This window comes from Pogoniulus pusillus, chromosome 10, assembly GCF_015220805.1.
Source record: "Pogoniulus pusillus isolate bPogPus1 chromosome 10, bPogPus1.pri, whole genome shotgun sequence".
NCBI lineage: Eukaryota > Metazoa > Chordata > Aves > Piciformes > Lybiidae > Pogoniulus > Pogoniulus pusillus.
The window spans coordinates 39,002,487-39,021,236 of NC_087273.1; the positions used below are offsets into that span (position 1 = coordinate 39,002,487).

The following is an 18,750-nucleotide window of genomic DNA, read 5'->3' on the forward strand; positions in this document are numbered from 1 at the left end:
TGATGCTGTGATTCTTTTTCAGTCATTAATAGTGAATTTTGAGATGCCAACATGAAGATGTGAAAAGCTCTCACTGGTGTAGGCTGCAGCACAGGAGGTTCCATGTGAGCATAAGGAAAAACCTTTTCACTGTGAGGGTGACAAAACAGCAGAGCAGGCTGCTCAGAGAGGTTATGGAGTCTCCTTGTCTGGAGACTTTCAAAACCCTCCTGGATGTGTGGTCCTACCATGGAAGAGGGATTGGACTGGGTGACCTTTCCAGGTCCCTTCCAAGCCCTAATGTTCTGTGTTTTTTGCAGTTGGTCTCCTTGTAGTCATTGGTTTCAGTCCAATTGTAATTGGTTTTCAGTCTAATTTCTCAAAGGGCAGGGAAACGTTCACAGGATCACAGGGTGTTAGGGCTTGGAGGGGTCCTGCAGGGATGGTTGAGTTCTGCTGGCTTTACAAACAGCAGTTTCCTTAGAAGCTGCAAAGCTTTCTTCACTTTCACAGACCCACAGACTGCCAGGGGCTGGAAGGGACCTCCAAAGCTCAGCCAGTCCCACCCCTGCCACAGCAGCATCTCCTGCACCAGATCCCACGGGAGCACAGCCAGGCAGTGGTTGAATATCTCCAGACAGGGAGACTCCACAACCCCTCTGGGCAGCCTCTTCCAGGGCTCTGGCACCCTCACTGGGGAAAAAATTCCTCCTCATGTTTAAATGAAACATCTTATGCCTCAGCTGCCACCCAGTGCCCCTTGTGCTGGCACTGGCATCCCCCAGCAGAGCCTGGCTGCAGCCTGCTGCACATATTGATAACACTGATAAGCACATCTCAGTTTCCTCTTCTCCATGCAGCACAGCCCCAACTCCCTCAGGCTCTGCTCCTAACAGAGCTGTTCCATTCTCTTCACCATCTTTGTGGCTCTATGCTGGACTCTCTCCAGCAGTTCTGTGTCCCTCTTGAGCTGGGGGGCCCAGAACTGGACACAGGACTCCAGCTGTGGCCTCAGCAGGGCAGAGCAGAGGGGCAGGAGAACCTCTCTCGACCTCCTCACCGCAGCCCTTCTAATCCACCCCAGAATGCCATTGCCCCTCCTGGCCACAAGTGCACCTTGCTGGCTCATGCCCAGCTTTGCTGAGCCTTCACCGTGAGCCAGGTGGAGCTGAGGGGTACAGAGAGGTTGCTTGTTGGGTGATGCAGCTGATGACAGCCTAGCTCCTCACTTAGGTGTTAACCTGCCTCAACCCTCCGGAGAGCAGCCGAGCTCTCGCTGGCCAGACAAGCTGCTGGTCTGCTGGGCAAGGGCCAGGCTCCTCTGAAGAGGCTGCCCTGCCCTGCTGCTGCTGAGTGTCTTCCAGTTCCCTGGAGCTGGCAGGAGGGAAAGGTCTCAGAGTTTTACGTCAGTGCTTTTCCCTTGGTGTCCTGGAGCTGTTAACCGTTAAGCCGCAACGGTTGCACTTCCATCTGCTTTTACTTTCCCTATCTTGCCTAATTTTAGCTTGCCTGCTTTCTCACACCTAAACCAGCATTGTTCTCAGTGAACTGGAGCCAAGGTCGGGCAGAGGGACTGTACAAACGAGGGCTGTGGATCCCAGACGGCTGAACCCCACAGCAGAGGTCACGCAGCAATTAAGGAGAGAAGTTCCTGTGAGAAAAGTGCAAGAGCCAAGAAGGAAGTGAAACAACAAATCAGAGTCAGAGAGGGGGGAAATGGGTGAAAGAGCATAGCAGAAATGCTTCAAGACACTGGATTCATCGTGTCACTGTGCTCTGTTCTAGCTTTGATTTCATGGCCCCAGCTTGATGGCTGCACCCAAAGAGTGGCTGTCAGTGGCTCCATGGCCAAGTGGAGGCTAGGGACAAGCAGAGTCCCTCAGGGATCAGTGCTGGCACCAGGCTTGTTCAACATCTTTGTGGGTGCCATGGACACAGGCATTTGAGTGCAGCCTCAGCAAGGTTGCTGCCCACACCAAGCTGTGTGCTGCAGCAGCCAGGCTGGAGGGCAGGATCCATCCGGAGAGACCTGGGCAGGTTGTAGAGGTGGGCACAAGCCAAGCTCAGGAGGTTCAACAAGACCAAGGGCAAGGTCCTGCAGCTGGGTGGAGGCAATGCCAAGCACCAGTCCAGGCTGGGCAGTGCCAGGCTGGAGAGTAGCCCTGAGGAGAGGGACTTGGGGGTGCTGCTGGAGGAGAAGCTCAGCAGGAGCCAGCAGTGTGCACTGGCAGCCCAGAAAGCCAAGCAGAGCCTGGGCTGCAGCAGCAGCAGTGTGGCCAGCAGGGCCAGGGAGGGGATTCTCCCCCTCTGCTCTGCTCTGCTGAGACCCCACCTGGAGTCCTGCATCCAGCTCTGGAGCCCCTGGGACAAGAGGGCTGTGGAGATGCTGGAGAGTGTCTCAGCTTACCAGCCCTGGCAGGACAGATCTGTGGGGTGCCCCTGCCCCCCTGGTGCCCTGACACCTTGTAGAAAACAGGGTGCAGAGACTGTTAGCAGCAGAATGCCTTTTGCACAGGACTATTCTTCAAGGCACAGGATGTCCAAAAGAAATCATAGAGTCAAGCAGGTTGGAAGAGAGCTCCAAGATCATCTTGTCCAACCTAGCACCCAGCCCTATCCAACCAAGCAGACCATGGCACTAAGTGCCTCATGCAGTCTCCTAAGGAATACATTATTAGCAAACCCAAGAGCAGGTAGAATTTAGCCACGAGGCTGCTAACGCAGACCACTCACTTCTACTCCATAGGTGGGCAACAAAGGGTGCAAAATTGAACATAAAAGGAAGGTTTCACCTTAACAAGAGGAGGAACTTCTTTGGTGTGAGGGTGCTGGAGCCCTGGAGAAGGCTGCCCAGGGAGGTTGTGGAGTCTCCTTCTCTGGGGACTTCCCAAACCTACCTGGATGTGTTCCTGTGTGCCCTGCCCTGGGTGCTCCTGCTCTGGCAGGGTGTGTGGGGGGTTGGCTTGGGTGATCTCCTCTACTCTTCAGCTAAGAAAGAGAGGGAGAAAGAAGCACTCAATGAAGCAATACTTCAGTGAAGCACAACACAGCAAAGAGTTTTGCTTCGGATAAATTACTTGCACTTAAAGGCAAAATGTGGTTCTAGTTTTGATAAAGAACCTTGGTTCAAGTTACTGTGGAGTGGCCTTAATGCTGTAAATAATCCCCTTGGCCAAGTCCCAGCACTGTGCAGATGTGAAAAGGATGCAGGAAACTCAGTTGTTTACACATCTGTCTGTAACTCTGAGAAGCAAGAGCAGCCCAGCAAAGCCAGAGGGTAAGGGGGCTTAAGCTTGTGGGTTGGCTGTTTCGTTTTGATGATTATCCAGTATGGGTTTACTGTCATGCTGCTGGTAAGGAGGAAACCAGCCTGAACCACCCAGCAAAAGCAGCAAAGATCAGAGGAGAGTGACTGAAGTGTGGAGATGCGTTTAGACACAGCTCCAGTTTTACCCTGCTGCCCTTTTCACTGCCCTTGGGTGGTGTTCACTGCAGCACCCCATTAAACACAGCAGAGCTGCTGGGATCCTGCCCCAGAACCAGGTGAGTTTGCAATGCTTTCAGTGTGGCTGCTTCTTAAATGGTTCTAGTTGTTGTTGTTGCTATTATTGCTACTACCTTTTTTATCACTATCATTATTATCATCATTGTCATCATCATCATTACTATTATTATTATTGTTACTACCATTATCATTGTCACTACTACCATTATCACAACTATCACTGTTATCACTACTATGATTATTACTACCTTTATTATTATTGCTATTATTATCATCATTGTTATTAGCTTTTTCATCATCAGCATCATCACCATCATCAATATTACTATCATTACTATTATTATTATCACTACTATTGCTGTTATTGTTAATATTGCTACTCTTGTTACTGCCATTATCATTATTATCAGTACTATCAAAACTATCACTACTGTTCTTGGTGCTGGTATTGTTATTATTGTTGCTACCATTATTATTATCACTATCATTATTATCATCATTGTCATCATCATCATCATCATCATCACAATTGTTGCTGTTATTGTTAATATTGCTACTATTGTTACTACCATTATCAGTATTATCACTACTATCACTATTATTGTTACTACCATTATTTTATCACTATCATTATCATCATCATCATCATCATCATCATCATCATCATCATCATCATCACCATTCTTATTACTATTGTTAATATTGCTACTGTTCTTACTACCCTTATCACTATTATCACAACTATCACTACTATTATTATTGTTGATATTGTTATTGCTGTTGCTACCATTGTTTATTATCACTATCATTATTATCATCATTGTCATCATTACCATTACAATTTTAATCAATATTACCATTACTATTATTATTATTATTATTATTATTATTATTATTATTATTATTGTTGTTGTTGTTGTTGTTATAATTATTATATAATTGTTATTATAGTTATTATTGCTACTATTATATATATTATTATATATATTATTGCTACCATTATCATCATTATCACTGCTATCACTATTACTGTTATTATTGGTGATATTATTATTGTTACTACCATTATTATTATCATCACTATCATTATTATCATCATAGTCATCATTTTCATCATCATTATTGTTATTCATTATTGCTGCTGTTATTGTCAATATTGCTACTATTGTTACTACCATTATCATTATTATCACTAATATCCCTACTATTACTATTATTGTTTATATGGTTGATATTGTTATTATTGTTACTACCATTATTATTATCACTATCATTATTATCATCATTGTCACCATTACCATTATAATTATCATCATTATTACAATAATTATTATCATTATTGTTCTTATTATTTTGTTGTTATTATTGTTACTATTGTTGTTTTTGTTACTACCATTATCATTATTGTCACTGTCATTATTATCATCATTATCATGATCATCATCATTACTATTATCATTTATTAATGTTGTTCTTATTATTGCTAATGGTATTACTATCATTATTATTATTATTATTATTATCATTATCATATTGTTTCAATACCAAGCCCCTTTTGAAGATCCCTCTGTGAACTCATACCAGCAACAAAATAAAGGAGCAAAGCTTTGGGAGTTTATAACCATCACTATTGTGAACAGAAGTGTCCTGAGGATGCTGGGATGAGTTTGCAGCAGTTCCTATCACTTGTTTTTTGGGTTAGAAAACAGTGTTTTGTACAGTGCTCATAGAATAAAGGAGCAAAGCTTTGGGAGTTTATAACCATCACTATTGTGTACAGAAGTGTCCTGAGGATGCTGGGATGAGTTTGCAGCAGTTCCTATCACTTGTTTTTTGGGTTAGAAAAGAGTGATTTGCACAGTGCTCATAGAATCAGGAGCAAAGCTTTGGGAGTTTATAACCATCAGTATTGTGAACAGAAGTGTCCTGAGGATGCTGAGATGAGTTTGCAGCAGTTCCTATCACTTGTTTTTTGGGTTAGAAAAGAGTGTTTTGCACAGTGCTCATAGAATAAAGGAGCAAAGCTTTGGCAGCTTTCAGTCATCACTATTGTGAACAGAAGTGTCCTGAGGATGCTGGGATGAGTTTAGAGCAGTTCCTGTCACTTGTTTTTTGGGTTAGAAAACAGTGTTTTGCACAGTGCTCATAGAATAAAGGAGCAAAGCTTTGGCAGCTTTCAATCATCAGCAAAAAAGGTTCTGCCTCAACACAAGGAGTAACTTCTTGACTGTAAGGGTCCCAGAGCACTGGCACAGGCTGCCCAGAGAGGTTGTGGAGTCTCCTTCTCTGGAGCCTTTCCAGGCCTGCCTGGCTGTTTTCCTCTGTGATCTGTGTTAGATAGGATTGTCCTGCTCTGGCAAGGGGCTTGGACTGGATGATCTCCTTGGGTCTCTTCCAAGCCCTAATCTCCTGTAATCAGTATTGTGAACAGAAGTGTCCTGAGGATGCTGTGATGAGTGTGCAGCAGTTCATGTCACTTGTTTTTTGGGTTAGAAAAGAGTGTTTTGCACAGTGTTCCTATTTTTGTGTGACTGATGGTTTGTATAATCAGGCAATAGGATGACAGGCTGTGAAAAGAAGCTGTGTTCTTAGCTACATGATGTTCTTTCCATTCAATAAAGCATAATCTATTGATTTGTTGATGCTGGGCAAAGATATTCAGTTTGTCATTACAGGAAAGGCAAACAGCCCAGATGGTATGAGGCTGTAAGGGATGATCTATTGCCAGTGAGACCCAAGGGCCAAATTCCTAAAGCAATGTTTGAATTTCATAAGGAGATACAATAAATAATCCTAACAGGCCACCTACTGCCTCTTCACATAGCTGCCTTTGGGCTGGCTTCCTTCTCACTGGTGCTTACAATCTTTTTGTCAAGCAGGCTCTGCTATAAATAGTCCTGTTGCTAGAAGGGTGAGTATTTCCTCTGCAGCCTGGAGAGGGGAAGTATAGGCTGGATGTTAGGAGGATGTTCTTCACAGAGAGAGTGATTGGCGTTGGAATGGGCTGCCCAGGGAGGTGGTGGAGTTGCCATCCCTGGAGGTGTTCAAGAGGGGACTGGATGGGACACTTAGTGCCATGGTCTGGTTGACTGGATGGGGCTGGGTGATGGGTTGGACTGGATGATCACTTCCAACCTGGTTGATTCCAAGCTGGTTGATTCCAGGAGACCCTATAGTGGCCTCCCAGTATCTGAAGTGACCTACAGGAGCGTTGGGGAGGTCTTGTAATAACAGGATGAGGAGGAATGGGTTTAAAGTGGCAGAGTGGAGATTCAAACTAGATATTAGGAAAAGATTTGTTGCAGTGAGGGTGGTGAGACACTGGCACAGGTGGCCAAGGCAAGGGTAGGGATTCTGCCCTTTTGGCTCTGCTCTCCACAGACCCCACCTGGAGTCCTGGGTGCAGTTCTGGAGCCCCCAACACAAGCAGCACATGGAAGTGTTGGAGCCAGTGCAGAGGAGGCCACCAAGATGCTGAGAGGGCTGCAGCAGCTCTGCTGTGAGGACAGGCTACAAGAGTTGGGGCTCTTCACAGAAGAGAAGGCTTTGAGAAAGCCTTGTAGTAGCCTTCCAGTATCTGAAGGAGGTCTAAAGGAAGACTGAAGAGGGACTATCAAAAAGGTCTTGGAGTGAGAGGACAAGGAGTAATGTGTTCAAATTGGCAGAGAGGAAATTCAAACTAGCTATTAGGAAGAAGCTGTTTGCAGTGAGGGTGGTGAGACACTGGCACAGGTTGAGGGTGGTGAGACACTGGCACAGACTTTCCAGGGTGGTTGTGGAGGACAGAAGCACAGAATGGGATCAAAGATCCCATTCTGTGCTTCTGTCCTCCACAACCTCCCTGGAGGTGTTCAAGGCCAGGCTGGATGAGTCCTTGAGCAACCTGTTCTAGTGGGAGGTGTCCCTGCCTATGGCAGGGGGTTGGAACTGGATGATCCTTGAGGTTCCTTCCAACCTAACCCATTATACTCTGTTCCTACAACTACTCTGATAAAACTGAGGGCCTCTTTGAGCAGCAGAAGTTATTTCCAATGGGAACTTTATCAGTGTAGTTGAAGAAGCCAATGGGATAGGCTCTGACCCAAAGAAAACAAAATGCTCCTTGTTACTTGTCTGCTTATGTGGGTGGGAAAATCACTTGTTTCCAGATGGCCACTGAGCACTGTCCTAAAGGAAAAATGTTCTGTGTCCTAATAAGCATTGGAATGTTTTATGTCTTGCTCTGAAGCAATCCATCAAATATCTCTGATAATTTTTTTTCCCCCTGTTCCCAGTGTTGTGAAATTGCTTTTTGAAACTAGGTCATGTTTTGAATGGGGAAAAAGAGAAAAGATCACAACTGATTTCAAGAGGACACAACCACAAACTGCACCAGGGCAGGTTTAGGCTGGACATTGGGGTGTTCTTCACAGAGAGAATGATTGGCATTGGAATGAGCTACCCAGGGAGATGGTGGAGTCACCATCCCGGGAGGTGTTTAAAAGGAGCCTGGATGAGACACTTAGTGCCATGGGCTAGCGAATTAGAAGGGTTAGGTGATAGGTTGGACTCGATGATTCTGAGAGGGGAATGGCTGAGAGCAGCCCTGAGGAACAGGCCCTGGGGGTCTGGGCTGATGCAAAGCTCCACAGGAGCCTGCAGTGGGAGTGCAGCCCAGACACAACCCTGTGCTGGGCTGCAGCCAGAGCAGTGTGAGCACAGGGCAAGGGAGGGGATTCTGCCCCTTGGCTCTGCTCTCCTCACACCCCACCTGCACTCCTGGGTGCAGTTCTGGAGCCCCCAGCACAAGCAGGACATGGAAGTGTTGGAGCCAGTGCAGAGGAGGCCACCAAGATGCTGAGAGGGCTGCAGCAGCTCTGCTGTGAGCACAGGCTGAGAGAGTTGGGGCTGTGCAGCCTGGAGAGGAGAAGGCTTGGAGGAGAGCTTGGAGTGGCCTTGCAGGATCTGAAGGGGGCTAAAGAAGGCTGGGGAGGGACAATTGACAAGGTTTTGTGATGACAGGATGAGGAATATTGGGTTTGAAGTGGCAGAGGGGAGATTGAAACTGGATGTTAGGAAGAAGTTCTTTGCAGTGAAAGTGGTGTAATGCTGGCAGAGGTTGCCCAGGGAGGTTGTGGAGCACAGAAGCACAGAATGTGATCTTTGATCACATTCTGTGCTTCTGTGCTCCACAGCCTCCCTGGATGTATTCAAGGCTAGGTTGAATAAGGCCTTGAGTGACCTGTTCTAGTGGGAGGTGTCCCTGCCTACGGCACAAGAGGGTTGGACCTGGCTGAGCTTTGAGGTCTCTTCCAAACTGAACCATTCTATGATCCTATGAGCCTAGAGGTCTTTTCTGATCTGTTTCATTCTGTGATTTCAGCCAAGGCAAAGTCATTCTCAGTCTCTACTAGAATCATAGTGTCATATCAGCAGGGACATCCTCAACTAGATCAGGTTGCCCAGAGCCCTGTCAAACCTTACTTTCATAGAGTCATAGAATCAGTCAGGCTTGGAAGAGACCACAAGGAGCAGCCAGTTCCAACCCCCCTGCCATGCCCAGGGACACCCTGCCCTAGAGCAGGCTGCACACAGCCTCAGCCAGCCTGGCCTCAAACACCTCCAGCCATGGGGCCTCAACCACCTCCCTGGGCAACCCCTGCCAGCCTCTCACCACTCTTCTGCTCAACAACTTCCTCCACACCTCCAGTCTCATGGTTTGAAGATATTGTCAAGAATCACCCAAAAACTGAAGAACTGATTACTCTTGTCCTAAAATAAATCTCACTCTGTTACTCAGGAGATGCTTCTTGGACCAGATCTTTAACTGAGATGAATTCATTTATATGAATCAAGACTGCCTAAGTGTGAATAGAGCCTGAATGTGGTGTGAATTGATCTTATTAATTATAGCCCTTCCTAACAAGCATCAATCAGAGAATAAATAGAGCCCATGGTAGATTCCCAATCCCCACACAGAATCAGTGAGGTGAGTTCAGAATTCAGGTGAGTTGCTTTGTGCAGAACTTGGCACTAGGCTTTGTAAACCTGTTGGTAAACGTTTCACCCTGAAGGGATCTAATCCTTTGTCAGTTCAGACTTATCCTAATGGCTCAGGAACTTGATTTTTCTTTTCCATCCTCTTTTTCTTTAGTTGGTCCTAATAAAAAGTGATAGGCAAGCTCCCAGGGGAGCCAGCCAAGCAAACTATTGTGTCTCTGAAACCACAGCTAGCTTGTTAAATTGGGTTAGGCTTGGCTTGGCTTCTGCTTAATACTTGGTTCTGTTGGAGACTGGCTGGGAAAATTGTTCCTTTCTCACTTCTCCCCCTCCCTCTGCATGCTACAGTTGGTAGTGGCTCAGCAATGAATATCATCTCTGCAGGCTCAGCAATGGATATCATCCCTGCAGGCTCAGCAATGGATATCATCTCTACAGGCTCAAATGCTTAAAAGATATGGTTGATACATCACAAAGGTTTGCAATCAAACAAAACATTCTTGGGCAAATTAAGTTACCCTAAATTATAGTTGAGCTTCTTTTGGCTTTATGGAGGGGGGCAGTAAATGAACACATCTGTAGGGACAAATATTTATGTTACCCATATTTAACCCTAAGGATTTGAACACAGCTTCAAAGATGTGAGGACCCTGTCAAGGATCTTGGGAGGTATTGCAGTGGTATATAATGACTTGTGCTGAGCAGGAGGCTTAAATCACCACCAGTTTATAATAGTGGTTCTCATCCTGAAGCAGTATCCAAACTGCTCAGAGCTTATTGGAAGTGGCAGCCAAAAACACCCCCAAAAGGCAACAAAGAGTAGAGTTTGTTTAGTCTTGAAGTCAGCTATAATCTGTGACTACCTTCCAGGCTGTCTTGGTGATGATGAATGTGTGTCCATGCAGCATGTGCAGGATCTGGGTGATGCTATATGAAAGAGAGGCCTGGCTTTGACAGAGGAATGTGTCATAGAATCATAGAACCAGTCAAGGTTGGAAGGGACCACAAGGAGCAGCCAGTTCCAAGCCCCCTGCCATGCCCAGGGACACCCTACCCTAGAGCAGGCTGCACACAGCCTCAGCCAGCCTGGCCTCAAACACCTCCAGCCATGGGGCCTCAACCACCTCCCTGGGCAACCCAGTCCAGCCTCTCACCACTCTCATGCTCAACAGGCCAAGGTTAGCACTCAGCTTGGCCATAACAAAAGGGAGGTTTAAAACAAGCAGGATTCTAATTTCCCCCTGCTGCTCTTCTGCCCTTCTTGGCTCTTTGTGTCTGAATCACAGCTGCCCTGCTGCAGTATCACAGAGTGCTCTGGGCTGGAAGGAGGCTGTAGCCAGCTGGGGTTGGGCTCTGCTGCCAGGCAGCCAGCACCAGAAGAAGGGGACACAGCCTAAAGCTGTGCCAGGGCAGGTCTAGGCTGGATGTGAGGAGGAAGTTCCTGGCAGAGAGAGTGATTGGCACTGGAATGGGCTGCCCAGGGAGGTGGTGGAGTGGCCGTGGCTGGAGGTGTTCTTGCCAAGCCTGGCTGGGGCACTGAGTGCCATGGTCTGGTTGGTTGGGCAGGGCTGGGTGCTAGGCTGGGCTGGCTGAGCTTGGAGCTCTCTGCCAACCTGGCTGGTTCTGTCATTCTCTAGGTATGTCTGTATATGTGTTTCCAGAGCTAGTTCTTGCTGATGCCCATTTCTAAGCCATCAGCAGCATTGTTAAGAGCATCTCAGCATTACAGCAGTAAAATAAAGTACTCTTTGAGGTTCCTAACACATTTTAAGCAGGGCAAGCTAAATGATTATCTGTCTTTGCCTTTTTTTAGGAGTGAAACTTGGTGATGAATCAAAAGATGAACCTAGGCTCTGCTCAGGAACAGATGGAAGAGACATGGCTTTGGGGGACTCAACCGAAGCAGCCTTCTAAACCGGCTGGAGGTTGCCAGCCAGGTGCCCATCTCTGCCATTCAAACCTGCCACCTCCAAGCTTCTGCCCTTTCTCATCTCATTGTCCACATATGAGTGACTGGGACATTTTTGAAGCAGTGAGAGTTCAGGAACTGAATGAAGTGAAAGCCAGAGCTGCCCAGATGGAGAAGACCATGCGCTGGTGGTCAGACTGCACTGCTAACTGGAGGGAGAAGTGGAGCAAGGTGAGAGGAGAAAGGAATCAAGCCCGGGAGGAAGCAAGACAGCTGAGAATCAAACTGGACAGCGTGCTGAAAGAACTGAGGGTGCTGAAAAAAGTCAATCAGGGGTTAGTGAGTGAAAGGGAAAAGTTAGAAGGTGTAGCTGCTTGGAGAACAGAGCTCAGCTGCTCAGAAAGGGCTTGTGTTAAAGAAGACCTAAACTGGTTAACACTGCTGGAACGAGAACCTGTCCAAGAGAGCAAAGCCAACGAGACTGCTGGGGCAGAACACACAAAGAAGGTAAACAACAGAGGTATACTGAGGGGTGTGGAAGCCTCATCCCTGGAGGCCAGGCTGGATGAGGCTATGGCCAGCCTGATCTAGTGTGAGGTGTCCCTGCCCGTGGCAGGGGGGTTGGAACTGGCTGATCCTTAGAACCATAGACTCAAGCAGGTTGGCAGAGAGCTCCAAGCTCACCCAGCCCAACCTAGCACCCAGCCCTGCCCAACCAACCAGACCATGGCACTAAGTGCCCCAGCCAGGCTTGGCAAGAACACCTCCAGGCACGGCCACTCCACCACCTCCCTGGGCAGCCCATTCCAGTGCCAATCACTCTCTCTGCCAACAACTTCCTCCTCACAGCCAGCCTAGACCTGCCCTGGCACAGCTTGAGGCTGTGTCCCCTTCTTCTGCTGCTGGCTGCCTGGCAGCAGAGCCCAACCCCACCTGGCTACAGCCTCCCTTCAGGTAGTTGTAGACAGCAATAAATGAGCTCTGCCCTGAGCCTCCTCTTCTGCAGGCTGCACCCCCCCAGCTCCCTCAGCCTCTCCTCACAGGGCTCTGCTCCAGGCCCCTCCCCAGCCTTGCTGCCCTTCTCTCAACACCTTCCAGCACCTCAACAGCTCTCTGCAATTCAGGAGCCCACAACTGGACACAGCACTCCAGGGGTGGCCTGAGCAGTGCTGAGCACAGGGGCAGAAGAACCTCCCTTGTCCTGCTGCCCACACTGCTCCTGAGCCAGCCCAGGATGCCATTGGCTCTGCTGCCCACCTGGGCACTGCTGCCTCCTCTGCAGCTCCTCTCTGCCAGCACCCCCAGGGCCCTCTCTGCCTGCCTGCTCTCAGCCACTCTGGCCCCAGCACTGCCCTGGGCCCTTTCCAGCCCTGACAGCTCTGCAGTTCTACATTTTCCTTGACTGTCATCTCTGTTTTCTCAGGGTGCAGAGGTAATCCAAGACCCAAGAAATGCCAATACCAAAATCTCTGCCAAGCCTCCTGCTTCCCTTCCCAGGGGAGATCCCAGGGTCTATTTGGAGGAACCTGGAAGAGGTTTGGACAGCAGAGCTGAGACACCAGAGGATGACTTCATACACATTTCAGTCTTGCATCTGCATTTGGCTGAGGTGCAGAAAGTCTTGCAGAAGGAAAGAGAGTAAGTGCAAACATCTCTCCTACTTGGGAACTCTCCAGTGAAAAATCAGGGGGGTTAAGACTCTTCCTAAAGCAGATATGCTGATATTTGACTTCATAGCTCATCTCTTCTCATGTCTGAGGTTTATTGTTTGTTGTTTACAAGGCTTTGAGAAGAATTTGGTTTAAATGTCACTTAGTGAAGAAGTGCTCCACTCAGAACTGCTAATAGCATGCAATTAATTGACTAATTATGCTTGTTAGCAATCTGCTCTGCTCACTTCACAGGCTCACAGGATGTTAGGGGTTGGAAGGGACCCAAGGAGATCGAGTCCAAGCCTCCTGCCAGAGCAGGACCATACAGTCCAGCTCAGCTCACACAGGAGCACATCCAGACAGGCCTTGAAAAGCTCCAGAGAACTCCACAACCTCTCTGGGCAGCCTGTGCCAGTGCTCTGGGCTCACATGTGCCAGCTCTGGCAGGGCTGGTGTGTGCTGAGCAGGCTGGTGTGTGCCAGCTGAGGCAGGGCTGGTGTGTGCTGAGCAGGCTGGTGTGTGCCAGCTCAGGCAGGGCTGATGTGTGCTGAGCAGGCTGGTGTGTGCCAGCTGAGGCAGGGCTGGTGTGTGCTGAGCAGGCTGGTGTGTGCCAGCTGAGGCAGGGCTGGTGTGTGCTGAGCAGGCTGGTGTGTGCCAGCTCTGGCAGGGCTGATCTCCACTGCCCAGTGGATGCAGCTGCTTTTGCTGAGTTTGCAGGCTCAGCTCCCAGTCTCTGCTCTAGGTTTCAGCCCCGTTGATGTCAGTGCCTTGGCTCCTGACTGGCTCACCCATCTCGCCCATCTGTGTTCCCCTTGCCTTCCCTTGCCTGCTTTTCACTGAAGGGCTTTCTCACAGCTTCTCCCTCACCCCTGAGCAGCTTTCCCACTAAGCTGGAGCCAGGGACACGCAGCTGTGCTGTGTTAAAAGGAAGCTTGGCTTGCAGACAGCTTGAACCCCAGGGCCAAAGGCTACCTTGGCACTCACTGTGATCTTGCTCATAAAGCAGAGGACTTCCCAGCAGAGTTGCTTGGTTTGGATGCAGTATTCCCAAGCTGTGGCTGCATTCTTGCCAGGGGCAAGGCAGCTCATGCAGATGCAGTGTTTGGACTTGCCCTTACTTAGATGATTAACCTCTCCATGTGATGGTTTGCTGCTTCATCCTGAGAGGACCTGTGCTGCCCTCCTGACCTCTGAGGTTCTGTGGGTCACTGATTCTTACTTTCTGTTTAGAGCAAGCTTTGCTAATCACAGAATCACAGCACCATGCAGGCTGGCAAAGCCCCTCAGGAGCACCAGCTCCAACCCAGAACCCTACTCTACAAGATTCACCTTGAACCATCTCCCTAAGCACCACGTCCAAATCACCCCCATGGCAGAGGGCTTGAAAGTGTTTGATCCTTGGTGTCCCTTCCAGTCCTGCCAGCTCTCTCATTCTATGACTCTACTCTTTCTGCCACACTGAGGCAGGTAAAAATGCCAACTGAGAGTCATGAGAGGTCCTTTACAGAAACATGCAAAGCCTCTCAGGAGCATCAAGTCCAACCTAGAACCCTCCTTTACAAGATTCACCTTAAACCATCTCCCTAAGCACCACATCCAAACCACCCTTAAACACAGCCAGGCTGGGGGACTCCACCACCTCCCTGGGCAGCTCATTCCAGTGCCTGACCACTCTCTCCAGGAAAAACTTCTCCCTAATGTCCAATCTAAACCTCCTCAGCTCTTTGGCAGGCCCTCTTCAGATACTAGAAGGTCCCCTGGGAGCCTCCTCTGCTCCAGCCTGCACAGCCCCAACTCTTTCAGGCTGTGCTCACAGCAGAGCTGCTGCAGCCTCTCAGCATCCTCCTGCCCCTGCTCTGGACACTCTCCAGCATCTCCACAGCTCTCTTGTCCCAGGGGCTCCAGAGCTGGATGCAGGACTCCAGGTGGGGTCTCAGCAGAGCACAGCAGAGGGGGAGAATCCCCTCCCTGGCCCTGCTGGCCACACTGCTGCTGCTGCAGCCCAGGCTCTGCTTGGCTCTCTGGGCTGCAAGTGCACACTGCTGGCTCCTGCTGAGCTTCTCCTCCAGCAGCACCCCCAAGTCCCTCTCCTCAGGGCTGCTCTCCAGCCTGGCACTGCCCAGCCTGGATTGGTGCTTGGCATTGCCTCCACCCAGCTGCAGGACCTTGCTCCTGGTCTTGTTGAACCTCCTGAGCTTGGCCTGTGCCCACCTCTGCAGCCTGCCCAGGCCCCTCTGGCTGGATCCCTGCCCTCCAGCCTGGCTGCTGCAGCACACAGCTTGTTGTGGGCAGCAACCTTGCTGAGGCTGCACTCAGTGCCTCTGCCCATGCCACCCACAAAGAGGAACAAGCCTGGTGCCAGCACTGATCCCTGAGGGTTTCTGCTTGTCCCCGGCCTGCACTTGGCCATGGAGCCACTGACAGCCACTCTTTGGGTGCAGCCACCAAGCCAGCTCTGTATCCATCCCTTGGCCCACCCATCCAAGCCCTGTGTCAGCAGCCTGCAGAGCAGGCTGTGCTGTGGGACAGTGCCACAGGCCTTGCTCAGGCCTTCAGTAAAAGGACTGAGAAATTCCATTAGCCTCAGGATAGGAAATAACTCCTGTGGCTACTATTGCTGCTAAACCTCTTGGAATACTTGACCTGGGAGCCCTGGTGGAGAAGTTGTTCACCACCAGCCAGCAGTGTGCCCTTGTGGTGATATCCTGCTGGTGCCTGACCAGCAGGTCAAGAGAGGTTCTGCTCCCTCTTTGATCTGCTCCTGGAAGAAATATTGTGCCCAGTTCTGGGCTCCCCAGTTCAAGAGAGACAAGGGACTACTGGGAAGAGTCCACAGGAGGACTACAAAGATGATGAGGGGGTTGGAGCATGTCTCTTGCATGAAAACACTGCGGGAGACCTGTGCCTGTTTAGCCTGGAGAGGACTGAGAGGGGTCTTGTCAATGCTTACCTAAGTGGGTGTCAAGAGGATGGGACCAGACCCTTTCAGTGGTGCCTAGCCAAGGACTGGGGGCCATGGGCATCAACTAAAACACAGGAGCTTCCATCTGAGCAGGAGGAAAACCTCTTTCACTTTGAGGATGACAAAGCACTGGAACCAACTGCCCAGAGATGTTGTGGAGTCTGCTTCTCTGAAGAGACTGGAAACCCAACTGGGCTTCTACCTGTGCAACCTGCTCTAGGGGAACTTGCCTTAGCAGGTCCCTTCCAACTCTTACCACTCTCTGACCCTTCCAACTCTTACCTTTCTGTGAGTGTGTGAGAGGAACCTGCTGCCCAGATTCCAAAGGCAGCAGAACACAACTTGAGCTGTCAGAGGGCAATTAGAAGTAGTTTGTCCCTTTCAAACACACACACACACACACACACACAAAGAGATGTAACCCTGACTTGTGAAACACTCTTTCAGAATGAATGTGCTTCTGGAAAGAGAAATGGAGAAGCTAGAAAATGAGTTATTCCTTTGGAAGTGGAACTATGAAGAGCTGAGGCAAGCCAAGCTGGAGAGCCTGAAGCAGGTATGCAAGCCTTAGGTGGCTATCACGTGGAGTAAGGAAGCAAGCAGAGCCTTCTGATCCCCTGTATTGTAACTCAGAGCAAAGTCTAACCAGGTTTGGAAATGGGATAAATCAACCATTTCTCAGCTATTCATCCCCCTCAGCCATGTCTGGAGGGTTCTGTTGAGGGTGTGTGGAGAAGATCAGCCCTCGCTTGGTGCAGCCTCTGTGTGCTGCCAAGGCAGCATCAGTGCTGGGGAGCTGTGAGAAGGGCACCAGGGTGGCTCCATAGTCTCTGCCAGGAAGGGACTGGCCAGAGGAGGCAGGTGCCAGTGCCCTGTCTGCATCTATGGTCACCTTGGTTGCCCTGATGTACAGCAAGCCATGTTCAGGGTCCAGCTGGGCTTGTGTTTGGGCTGAAGGGGCCCATGTGAGCCCTGGAGGTGTTCAAGGCCAGGTTGGATGAGGCCTTGACCCTAGTGGGAGGTGTCCCTGCCTACAGCAGGGGGGCTGGAGCTGGATGATCCTTGAGGTCCCTTCCAACCTGGACCATTCTATGATGCTATGACTCTTCCTTGCTGTGTTGCCTGAATGGCTGTAAGCACAGGCTCGTGCTTAGCAAGGCTGCCAAAGTCTTGAGGCTCAGAATGCTTATTCACCTTCTTCCCATGCACAGGAAAACATTCTGCCTGCACTCTCTGCAGGTTTGCCCCAGCACTGTGTGTCTGCCTTTGTCGTTTCTGCAAGGCAGGCTCAGAAGCAAACCAAGCTGGAATATGTGCTAAGTGATTTTGCACTGCCCTCAGAGCAGGGAGGAGATGCAGTGCAGGTACTGCTGCACGCCACTGGTGTGCACTGCAGACTCACAGATGCCACTGCAGGCAGAGCCTTCCCTGTGCTTTCCGAGGCTTTCTGCCTGCTCAAGTACAGGAGGTTCCCTTCCTGTACTCTGCCTTGTCTGCAGGGGACTCATGAGGGGAATTCAGCAGGGCAAGGGAGGGGATTCTGCCCCTTGGTCTGCTCTCCTCACACCCCACCTGCAGCCCTGGGGGCAGTTCTGCAGCCCCCAGCACAAGCAGCACATGGAAGTGCTGGAGCCAGTGCAGAGGAGGCCACCAAGATGCTGAGAGGGCTGCAGCAGCTCTGCTGTGAGCACAGGCTGAGAGAGTTGGGGCTGTGCAGCCTGGAGAGGAGAAGGCTTGGAGGAGACCTTGGAGTGGCCTTGCAGGATCTGAAGGGGACTCCAGGAGGGCTGAGGAGGGACTATTGACAAAGTCTTGTAGTGACAGCATGAGGAGGAATGGGTTTAAAGTGGCAGAGGGGAGAATAAGCAGGCTGGCAGAGAGCTCCAAGCTCACCCAGCCCAGCCTAGCACCCAGCCCTGCCCAACCAACCAGACCATGGCACTCAGTGCCCCAGCCAGGCTTGGCAAGAACACCTCCAGCCACAGCCACTCCACCTCCTCCCTGGGCAGCCCATTCCAGTGCCAATCACTCTCTCTGCCAACAACTTCCTCCTCACATCCAGCCTAGACCTGCCCTGGCACAGCTCCAGGCTGTGTCCCCTTCTTCTGCTGCTGGCTGCCTGGCAGCAGAGCCCAACCCCACCTGGCTACAGCCTCCCTGCAGGCAGCTGCAGGCAGCAATGAGCTCTGCCCTGAGCCTCCTCTGCTGCAGGCTGCACCCCCCCAGCTCCCTCAGCCTCTCCTCACAGGGCTCTGCTCCAGGCCCCTCAGCTTTGTCGCCCTCTTGTGGACACCTTCCAGCACTTCAGCATCTGTCTTGAGGAGCCCAGAACTGGACACAGCACTCCAGGGCTGGCTTGAGCAGTGCTGAGCACAGGGGCACAAGAACCTCCCTTGTCCTGCTGCCCACACTGCTCCTGAGCCAGCCCAGGATGCCATTGGCTCTGCTGCCCACCTGGGCACTGCTGCCTCCTCTGCAGCTCCTCTCTGCCAGCACCCCCAGGGCCCTCTCTGCCTGCCTGCTCTCAGCCACTCTGGCCCCAGCCTGCAGCACTCTTGCCATGATGCCAGTCAGAAATGTGGCAGTGCTACCTTATTTACCCAGGATCTGACACCTTCATTCTCTTGAACTCTTTTCCCTTGCAGCCTCAGCAGGGCTGTTAGGAATCACTTCCTACACCGAGTCACAAAGCTGTGCAAGCCTTGAGGGCTTGTGGCAGCCAATGCTGGGTACCAATCTGGAGTTTCAGGTTTGCAGGAAAATG

The 18,750-nt window shown here is 50.2% G+C and overlaps 1 protein-coding gene across 1 annotated transcript in view; it reads left to right on the plus strand.

Moving 5' to 3' along the window:
* Positions 1-3,419: 3,419 nt before the first annotated feature.
* Positions 3,420-18,750, plus strand: part of CCDC102B (coiled-coil domain containing 102B) — a 58,866-nt gene continuing 43,535 nt past the window's right edge. The window contains exons 1-4 of the mRNA XM_064150428.1: positions 3,420-3,522; positions 11,277-11,879; positions 12,796-13,010; positions 16,434-16,542. Of these exons, the coding sequence (XP_064006498.1) occupies positions 11,292-11,879; positions 12,796-13,010; positions 16,434-16,542 (912 nt within the window). The 5' untranslated portion in view covers positions 3,420-3,522; positions 11,277-11,291. The remainder of the gene's footprint in view (positions 3,523-11,276; positions 11,880-12,795; positions 13,011-16,433; positions 16,543-18,750) is intronic.